The following is a 10,982-nucleotide window of genomic DNA, read 5'->3' as shown; positions in this document are numbered from 1 at the left end:
ATGGATGGGTGGGTGGGTGGATGGATGGATGGATGGATAGGTGGATGGGTGGGTGGATGGATGGATGGACCTCTTTTTTAGAAACACTTTCTAAGAGTGGATGATGGACTACGTCATATCTCAGAAATACAGAACGCATCTCATAAAACAGAGGGTTTCTGATTGGACGAGCTGCAGTTGACGGTTTCAAGATGTATCTCTTTTTTCTCTTGCTGTTCTCACTGTGCTGCATGTCCTCCACTCCGGAACAGTGTGCCCATTTTCGGACAGTGTACTGGCTCATTCCCCATCTGGACAGACTGTTATACTAAACTAACTGACCGTGATATGGGGGAGCTCTAGGAGGATAAGATCTTGATGCACATCAAGTGTCCGAGATAACACACTTTTAAACTGTATGATGCATTTCCTCCAGCAAACTTTGTCTAGCTTTTCTGGACAATGCATCCATGTTGTTAAAGTAACAAAGCTATTGATTGATACCTTAGGAGAGTGATAATAGAAATGTTCACATCAGTGTTCCCTCTTAGCCACAAATTAGTCGGAGAGCTCCAGGACACACACATACACACACACTGCGGCTCTGTTTTTGATAGGAAGGCATGATCTGTCTTTGATCTGCCCAGCTTAAATGATCACAAGGCATGTGGCACATAAACAAGACAGTGTGCTGTTAATTGGGCTCCCCAAAAACCACCGACGTGTGGAATGTTTACCCCCTCTCCACCCAGAGCAGTCTGGGAAATGGGACACTGTGGGTCAGACTTTGTTGTCTTTTTGTGGCTTTGATGATGATTGTCACCAAATTCAGACTCTGGATGAGCTGACAGAACTGCCTGAGTGAAAGGGAGGAACAATCTGACGAGACAGTATTTTCAATGGACTTCCTAATTCACAAACCCACAATGACTTTGTTAAACGTTCCTGAAGAGGAAATACAGGTCATTACTGCATTTAAAAAAAATTAAACATGTTAAAAAATGGCTGTTCTTGCATAGGCAGATGGAGGTGTACGTGAAAGAATACACATGGACAATAGTAACACCGAAGTGCAAGAGCAATTAGCATATTTCACACTGAAAATACAGCCCAGTCGCAAACAATCCCCAGCTATTCTCACTTAAATGACACTTAAAAAAGACTTTCTAATTAATGGATCACTTTATCTTACTACAAGTCTTACGAAAAGAATAAATCTTTTTTTTTTTATCGTGAGTTGTACAATTTAAAAAGAAATGTAATTTGGTCCTAATAAAATAATTAGTAAAATACTTTATTAAATGATTGATTGATTGCAGATACCCACCCCTGGTTTGAAGGCAGGAAGTCCGAGCCCAACTCCAATAGTGGCTTTGTTGGGATTCACTACAGAGTTGTAGTGAATGTTCCGATGGTAACTAACTCTGATTGGCTCGTCATTATTTTGATGGATGCCATGGAACGTGTTGATTGGTTCTAAAAGAGGCCATCAAAATAACATTCAGAAACACAGAGAACAAGGAACAAGATCTACTCATGCATCACAAACGCTGTTAAACATATTGCATGTTAATATAATTCCTTGCAACACCAATAAATCCATTAAACAATTTTCAAATTGGTCATCGCTATTTACTAAGGTACTTGCATGATGGAATATAGTTAAATGTCCATAATTCAAATTTATGGACACTGTAATGCAAATTCGACTCACCTGTGCCATTCTGATAAACTTCCACTGGCCGATTGTACATCTCTGCCATAGCCTGCATCTCAATATGGTTTCCATGACAGTTGTTCTTCCTCTTTCTGTTGATGTATGTAGTGAAGTCCTCTGTCACATAGTTTGAGAAGTAATCTGCATTTTTCATCTGCAAGTAAAATCATACAGAAAGCAAGAATTTAATTAAAACACGATCAGGTTTTGTACACTCTGATGATCCCAAAGAAAGAACATCACATACCAAGTAATCCATGCAATGTTTGCGGACGACTTCGTGCATATCTTGGTCTCCGTAAACCTGATCAGCTGTAGAAAGACGATGATAGCAGGGTTATTTGCAAATAAACACAACATGATCTTTGCATGCATTCATTTTACAAGAGTTAATAACATTTTTATTGCACGTTCTTCAATTTCGTGCAGTGTCTCTGCAAAATAAAAAGTAATTTAGTAATGTAACAATGCACACAATGTACATATTGCATACATTTGTTGCATACATTTATTCCATGCCACACACTGTATTCAATGAACTTTATTTAATTTTTGTTACATTTATGTCTTCACTTTTGGGACATAAAAATAAAAATAACACAACTTAAATGCATAATATTGTTCATCTTAGTTATTATAGCTGCATGAAATTTGCTTTTTTAACACTTTATAAAATAACAGTGTGCAAGTAACTACTGAGTCATCTTGAGCGGTTTGATAGGCAAATTCTGTAATGCATGCATGCAAGGCTGCACGGCTCGTTCCGCAAGCCACTTTTAGCGGGCTTTATCATATTCATTTATGTGCCAGTGACTCAAAGCAAGACAAGGGGCCCAAATATGGTGCAGATGTAAACAAACTGGTGTATGAGCTCTGCTCAGAGGCCGACACCTTTTCCTTCCAAAAGCAGTGATATGCAAATGAGCCTTAGCCTCAAAGCGCATTCCGGCTAGTCACATGACCACTTGCCGCAAAGATTCTGAGAATCTCTTAGTCAATTTCCTCTTTCGCAGTATCGGCCTACTTCTGTTGTGACACTTCTGAACAGACTAAGGAAGTTGCACTTGCCTCGCGAAAAAAAAAAACAAGCTTTAAATGAAAGTTCAAACAAATACAGGTGCTTTATTTAAAGACACTTGCACTTTTTTAGTTCCCCGAAGAGGCCCTGTCAACCTGCCTAAACGTTATCTGATACAGAAAGTAGACATCGTTGGTGAAGAAACATTGGTTTAGTTCAACGTCTGGCTGAATATCCTATAGCAAAACCTCTTATTAAGTTTTATTTGATTTACAAGAACAATTCATTATTGCTATGATGCTCTGCAATTGGCACAAGTCAGGCAATGAGTGAACGCTCTGTGCTTCTTAGGATATTAATTCGATCTGAAAGAACCTGTCATTCTGTTCCCAACATGAACAATAGTTGCCATTTTCTGGCAGGTCCATGTTGTTTTCATGGGCTAGCTATAAATGTCACTCCCTAGGTTTGTCCATTTATGAATGCTAACACCTGGACACATGTTCATTTAAAGGTGAATGCTGTTGGCGCAACACTACGGTTTAGTTCTGAAGCCACTTCTATCCTTCTTGTCAAGTAAAAATCTGCATTTAGAACAATAAAACCTTTGCTTTTAGTTTTCTAAATAGGTCCAGTGAGCCCTTAAGGCACAGGTCCATTTGTTAAAATCGGGACCCTGACATCTGAAGATGTAGGAAGGGGGGAGAACAGCAGCTGGAGATTCGGTCTGCTTTTGGTTCCCCATTTGGCCTGTTGTTGGTATTTCCATTTGTCTTACCATTTCCATTCATTACAGCACAGTGCAGTGGATAATCAGACCCATTGCCAGTGGGTGCCGCGGGGGAGAGTCAGGGATTTCCCTTCGCTCCTTTGCATTATTCTGACTCATGTGTGATAATAAACACCTGCCTTCGTTCTTTTTCCTGATTTCACCCCAGATTTGAATAACAAACAGCTTTACTATAGTGTTGCTGCCACGTGGGGCCTTGCACTCGGTTGGAACTTTTGCATGTACAAACAATGAGGAGTACTAAGGAAAAATATTTCCTGAAGTATAGCTTATGTTGACCTAAACTGCATCTTCAACATTTATACTTTTGGGTTTAAGGGATTTTCAAAACTCCCAACAAAAGGATAGTCCTACCAAAATGTTTGTCATCATTTACTCACCCAAACCTGTATGACTTACCTTCTGTGAAACACAAAAGAAATTTTGAAACGCTGAGACACTTTTCAAAATGTCTTCTACAGTTTTGGACTGTTAAATTACATTATAAGTCTACAGGATATTTTACACCCATTTTATGCAAGCTGCACCAATAACAATTTATCATGCACTTTATTAGTCAGAATCTAGGTGGAAATCAATTATTTTGTTTCTATGTTGATAGTCTTTCTAATAGACAAAAAATATTCTAATAGCTGCAAACACCATTGGACCACAATGGGTTATTTTATGGACAAAAAAACACTGAAACAATTTTCAAAATATCTTCTACAGGTATGGACTGACATAAGGGTGAGTAAATGATGACAACCTTTAGCATGTGTCTCAACTGCAGTGAAAACATGACTAGCCCACCACGACGATCACCCTGCAATAGGACGTTTCCCAACACTAAAAGTGAGCGGTTGACCTCACTGCAGCCAGCGGGCACACTGATGAGAAGAGGTTGACAGTCAATAAAAAAAGCGGAATAGAGAAATTCACTGGCCTGGGTAGGTCTACCACGAAAGAGCGATGCCGCTGATAGAATTCATGAGAAATGAGAAGAGCAGAGGTCCACCAAGCAATAGCAAAACCACAAGCTCACTTCCACTAATGTATAGGCCACAGATAGTGTCTCGATTCTAAGAAAGAGGCAGGCTCAGCTTACAAAACAGAGAGCTTAGACCTGCCCTTGAGGTCTGGCGGTCATCGATAAGGTTTATCCTCAAAAAACAGAGCCGCTGTGACATCACAATGAGCTGAATTAGAAGAATCGAATTTGAAGATTCCCATGAACTTTACACACCCTACGTGAGTTTAGGAGCTTCATTCACATATTTCAGCAGCACGAAACGTCTCATATGTAAACAACATGGATGCTTTAAAGAGAAACGCAATTGCCAAATTGAAAATAAAGCTCAGTATAAACAACAGCAACCTATACCAAACTAGTGGAGTTCAAAATATGAAAACCCATTCAAAATGTCACCTCAAGTGCTGCTGTCATGAAAGTATATTCTAAAGCAAAATATTAATATTTCAATTCAAATTCTCATTCAAATTGTCTTTACCTATTTGATTACTAGTGGTCTCTGATTTTTGGATCCCAATGTATATTGTGCAAATGTTATTAAAACAATAAACTATGTGCATTACAGCCATTTTAATGTGCCCCTATTAAACCATTTGTTCCTAATATTGTTTTGGGAGTCTCCTACAATAGGATTACATGCATGCAAGGTCAAAAAATGCTTTCGTTTTCTCAAAATATGCATTTAATATCACTTCCAGTGATTCTCAAATGATTCATTCGAAGCAGTTCTAAGATGCAGTCTCTCTAAACCCCTCCTTCTGTGAGCCTACTCTGCTCTGATTGGTCAGATGGCCCAGTCTGTTGTGATTGGTTCAGCGCGTGTCAGAAAAGATACGCCCATTGCCATAGTTCCGTTTTGAACGCTCGAAGAAAATATAAACATCTATTATTTATCATACTTACAGGTTGTGATTCAGTGGAGCCAACTGGTCCAAATGAACTGGGTACTGAGCCATCTTTCAAGAGTAAGCGTTTTGTGAATCCTGCGTCGAACTCCCCGAGATAAGAGGAGCAGCCATCAGTAAAATGCAAACACAAAAAAGGATTGGGGTTGTACTGCTGTGGTACAGTGGAAAAAGGGAATTTTAACAACTGATTCCTTGCAGCCTCATCTTTCGGAAGTAAAAATAAATAAATTTTCACAGCGTAGGACACAGCGTCTTCTGAACATGACATTAACCACACGAACAAAGTACAGTGTTTGAGGGTGGGTCAAGTTGTTCACGGCCAGCCAATGTAGAACATAGTATTATGCAAATGTGTTACCCCGTTAGGTGTAGCCGTCACGGAAGTGGGATTCAAATTGACGACTCGTTTAAGGCTGTTCAGAGTTGATTCGTTAATTTGGGAGACAATAACTTTATTTATCGTGCACTTTCGGCTTTACAACTTTGCAGATAATTTACATTCACATACAGCTACATTACACACTGCATGAAAGGCAATATTCAAAATGGCATAATAGGGGCACTTTAACATAGTTAAAGCAAAGCTTTCATAAAAAAGCAGCCATAATAAAATACAAATAATGACAAAACACAAAAAATTATATTTTGACGTTATTTATTTCCTCTCATGTCATCCTCCTATCTCTCTATATATAAATATATGAAATCATTTGATAGTTTTGTGTGAGAAACAGTCGGATAATTTAACTCATCATTCATGTAAAATCTACCTTAGTTTCATGTCTGATTTATGAATTAATCATTCTTTTTAGTTGGATCTTTTAATTGAATGAGTTGATCAAGTTCACAAATCAGATTGACTTGGTTCACAGACTCAATGATTCGGTCAAAATGGTTAAAAGCCCAAAAGAAGCAATGATCACTAGTAAATAATGGCTTATATTAAAGTCTGTTCCTCACACAAAGCTATCATATGACTTTAGAAGAACTGGAATATATTGTACACATCAAATGATTGGTTTTTATGACATTTGATGGTACTTTTTTTTGCAATTTTAAAGCCTGAAAGCCCAGACCTCATTCATATTCATTTTATAGAAAAGCATGGCTAGAATGCTCATCAAAATTCACCTTATGTTTTACAGAAGTCACACAGATTTAACATTAACTCAAGTAAATATGACAGAATTGTAATTTTTGGATGACATATTCCTGTAGCTATTTTACAATTGCTTTATGATGCAAACAGGTATGACTTAACAGATATTTTCACTATAATTACTTCAAACTTGATGCCCTGTGTCCAAATATGACCGTGTGGAACATGAGTTGCAGAGTTCATCCAGAAAGAGCTGAGGTCACCGTTCTGACCTGCACTCCCATATGCTCCTTGACTCCAACTGCTCACAAGAACATCTGACAGGCCACGTCCACCTCAACAGCCGATCAGTAAACATGCTCTTCAAACAAATGAATCGACGCGGTACTCTAAAAACAGGCACCAGTTACAGCAGGCCCAAAGGTAACTCCACTCAACAGCCTTATTGACTAACGTGTGTTCTGTACACTTATCTGCAGAGCCTCAATAGACTATGAATTTGAGATTATGATCATATAGATCAATGCATATTGATTCTCAAGCACACTGAGGGGGCTCAGATCACAAACGTATTTCAAAGTACACCCTGTGCTTTCCATAGCTGAAGTAGTACAGTTAGATATCAAAGAATGGCTTATGTACGGACTGAACTGAGTTACATTAGTGCCAGAAAATTCAGCCGGTGATCATGAGGGTGCATGAGGGAGTAACACAGAGCTTACTATTGCTTCAGAAACACAAATACACTCATTCATGCTCACGACACTGTCTACTGGCACATTCCATGCAGGTCATAGAGGACCACTGAAAATCCAGCGTAAACTCCAGACTTGAATTATGTGTCTATACGATTTCATCAACAGCTTGGTTTTGTAAGAAATGACGCCAAGAGATGGTGATGCATCTAGGGCTAAAACAAACTATTATTTTGATAATCGATTAATCTAACGATTATTAGAACGATTGATCGACTAATCATCGATTATTTTGCTGATTAATCAGTAGACATTTATTGATTGCTCCGTTTTTTTTCCATTTAAATGTTTCTGGATTTTCATGAAACTGAATTTAACATACATTTATTAAAAGTTTAACACAAATTACATGTTTAGGGTCCTATGAAATTTTTTATTTTTTCCAACCTTATGTTTTATTGTTACCAAATTCTAATTTAGCATGTCTAATTATTTGAAAGCATAAAAACAAGATTCATTTATTCTTACAATAGCCTTACGATTTTTTACCCTCAGAAATTCTGTGTTGTGTATTTACATTTTTGAAGGCATAAAACATTCATTTAATTTATCTTTTAAATAATGAAAATTAAACACATTTAAGTTTTTTGGAAAATAAAGGGAATTTAATATTACAATTAAAACATTGAAGAAATATTGTATGATTATTCCTTAAAAATAAGGTTTTAATAATTTTAGTAGTAGTAGTAGCAGCAGCCTATTATGTAGGCCTACATTCTACTGAACAACAGTAATATATTTCTGCCGCAGTTAAACCGAACTTTTATTTTTATGGGTTGCCGTGAATACCTTTACATTTCTGTGTGTATGTGATATGATTGTGTGAGCATTTGGGGAAATATTTATGCTTTTACTTCTGTATTTATGAATTGTGTTTTGAATGTATGAATCGGATTTTGTAAATGTAAATTGTGCTGTGAATTTATGAATTTTGTTTTATAAATGTATTATTTTTGAGGCCGATCTGGCTCCATACGCGCTTCAGTACAAGTAGTAAACAAAACCGCGCGTCTGCGCCATTCATTAACACGCAGAATTCATATCTAAATAGTCGTTTTGCGGCTTAATATTTACAAATACTAGTGGGAGTGGGAGTGTGCTCACTTGTGTGTGCGCGCGCATCGGGGCGGAACTCCGCTGTGCGCAATACAGAGAGCGCGACCATGTAAAGTAGAGACAGAAATGACATGCCGTCGTGTAAATAAGATAAATAACATAAGGCTATTTAGTTTGTTTAATAAAAGAACAAGGTATAGACCTGTTCTATAGAAAAGGTAACTTTAAATGATGACTTCTGTTGTGATCTGGCACTATAGAGAAAATAAAAGTAAATAAAATTAACTTAACCTTCAAGGGGGGCGGGGCGCCCCCTAATATAATGGCAGGGAAACACTGATAAAGTACTATATAAATAAACGTGACGTGACTGGACTTTACTGGAGTACTGAACTGCAGAGCTCGTGCAACATCCACATCGCTGTAATCAGATGCGTTTTAAACTGCTGCTTTCTCACCTGAAGCACTGTCTTCTTCTCTTGAATTGCATCAGGAGAGCTGAATTACAGTCTTGCGCTACAGCGCCACACTGGTCAAACCGCGGTATTGCAGGCTCCTACATTAGGTCATATGAGATCAAACGACTACTCAACAACAAAAATATTTGTCGACAATTTTTGATTGTCGACGTTGTCGATAATGTCGACTAATCCTTTCAGCCCTAGGTGATGACAATGTTTTCTGTACACTGGCAAGAGAAGATGCAGCTCTTACAGTCTTGGTGGTGTCTAGGTGAAAGTTGGGGAGACTTGCTGAGCATCTGCCTTCCAGATGTGCAAAAGTTCACGGTGCAGCTATGACTGAGAAAACTAAGTTAAAGGGTGCAGACAGTCTTATCACAACCACCGTCTGCGAGTCAAGTGATTGAGACCATTTTACAACTGAGTTTCATAATGGTTTTCATTTAAACAGACATTATAAACAGCATTTGCAATAGATTAATCGTAATATGCTCCTTGACTTTTGCTCTACAGCTCATTGTCAGACAACTTAAGCTGGCTGGTTTACGCTGGATCAAACTAGTCAACATCCTCAAGTTCTATACCATTTCCCGTCTCATAGAAACCAAGCACTATAAAAAGCTGTTATGTGAGCGGTGCTAATGTTGAAACCTGTACTTTCCTGTCCTACGATCAATGTAATGACAAGGAATCTACTAGCAACCCCTGATTCCAGCATGGCTTCAAACTTTGCTCCATGTTTGCCACAAAACCAGAGTACATGATGTCCAGGAGTGGAATACTATGCCGGACCAATAAAAAGATAGTTGAAAGCTGACCTAAGATTTTCACATTTCACACCCACAATCATTCAGTGCGCTGATCTGCTTGTGAGTGATTTGAAGATTTATGTAAGCTTAAAATTCATTACTTCCAAGTTTTATTAAAAAATGTCCCTATTATATCCAATCAACAGTGGAGTTTAAGGTGGTATATATATATATATATATATATATATATATATATATATATATAACCTGCTCATTTGTTCATGAATCAGTGGCAAATCGGTTCATGAAACTCTTTCCCACGCTGCCCACAGTTTGAAAACTGCTGCTCTAAACTGTTAATAATTATGTGGACATATATATATATATATATATATATATATATATATATAAACCTGTTATATTTGTGTCACAATTCACATTCTTGGGCACTATTTAGTAGCATAAAGAGTGTGTTCTAATAAAATGCGCACTTCAAATAGCCAGATGATATACTTAAACAACCGAAAAACAAAGTTGGAATGTTGCACACTTCATGCACTCAGTCGTCAGTTTTCCTTATGTAGCAGAGAGGAGAGACTATCAGACTGGATGCTGGAAGACCAAATACCCTTATGAAATCCATAAACTAGATGGTTGAGTACATAGTGCGTCATTTGGGACACAACTCATGTGTGTTTCTTATCCAAACAGTTGAGAGAAAAACGGATGCTTGCCTGTAAGATGCGTGCAGGTCTTAAAGTGACAGCAGACTAAAGGGCCTGTTTACACCTGGTCACTTAATGTGTCTTTAGGTGACCGGATATCTAATTTGTTAAAATGGCCCCATTTACACTTGGCCACATAAATGTCTCTGCAAAACAGATATAAATCCGATCTTCAATTCCCGCGCTATATGCAAATGTAACAGAGTTCACATCAACAAAAGCAACAGATATGCACTGCATTTTACTCATCATCAGCTATTTTCAAGATCAAATCCGTCTCGAGAGGAGGGAATTTACACAAGGTCTTTTCACGATCGGATAGCCATCCGATCAGAGAAAACACATGAAGTGACCAGGTGCAAACAGGCCCTAATAGTACTAAACATGCTGCCGCTTGTCATTAAAGGGATAGTTCACCCAAAAATTTAAATTCTGCCATTATTTACTCACTCCTGTATTAATTTCTTTCTTGTGCTGAACACAAAAGAAGATATTTTGAAGAATGTGAGTAACCAAACATTTGCTGTTCCCCATTGAATTTGATAGTGGGAAAAAATACTATGGATGTCACTGGGGACCAGAAACTGCTTGGTTACCCACATTCTTCAAAACAACTTTCAAGTTCAACAGAAGAAAGAAACTCTTGAGAGTGAGTAAATGATAACAGAAAACACAAAGAGAAAAATCACTCACTGCTCTTGACTGAAGAACTT

General features: G+C 37.9%; 1 protein-coding gene across 1 annotated transcript in view; it reads right to left on the bottom strand.

Annotated features, from left to right (window-relative positions):
* The window catches only part of LOC107674365 (OTU domain-containing protein 5-A), a 32,885-nt gene that overhangs the window by 5,172 nt on the left and 16,731 nt on the right, over positions 1-10,982 (bottom strand). Inside the window, exons 3-5 of the mRNA XM_016468322.1 lie at positions 1,944-2,008; positions 1,694-1,850; positions 1,307-1,455 (exon numbers count right to left, since the gene is read on the bottom strand). Coding sequence (XP_016323808.1) covers positions 1,307-1,455; positions 1,694-1,850; positions 1,944-2,008 — 371 coding nt within the window. The remainder of the gene's footprint in view (positions 1-1,306; positions 1,456-1,693; positions 1,851-1,943; positions 2,009-10,982) is intronic.

Source organism: Sinocyclocheilus anshuiensis, unplaced genomic scaffold (genome assembly GCF_001515605.1).
Source record: "Sinocyclocheilus anshuiensis isolate Anshui unplaced genomic scaffold, SAMN03320099.WGS_v1.1 scaffold188, whole genome shotgun sequence".
Taxonomy (NCBI): Eukaryota; Metazoa; Chordata; class Actinopteri; order Cypriniformes; family Cyprinidae; genus Sinocyclocheilus; species Sinocyclocheilus anshuiensis.
The sequence above is the reverse complement of the archived record's forward strand: the minus strand, read 5'-3'. Positions and strand labels throughout refer to the sequence as shown.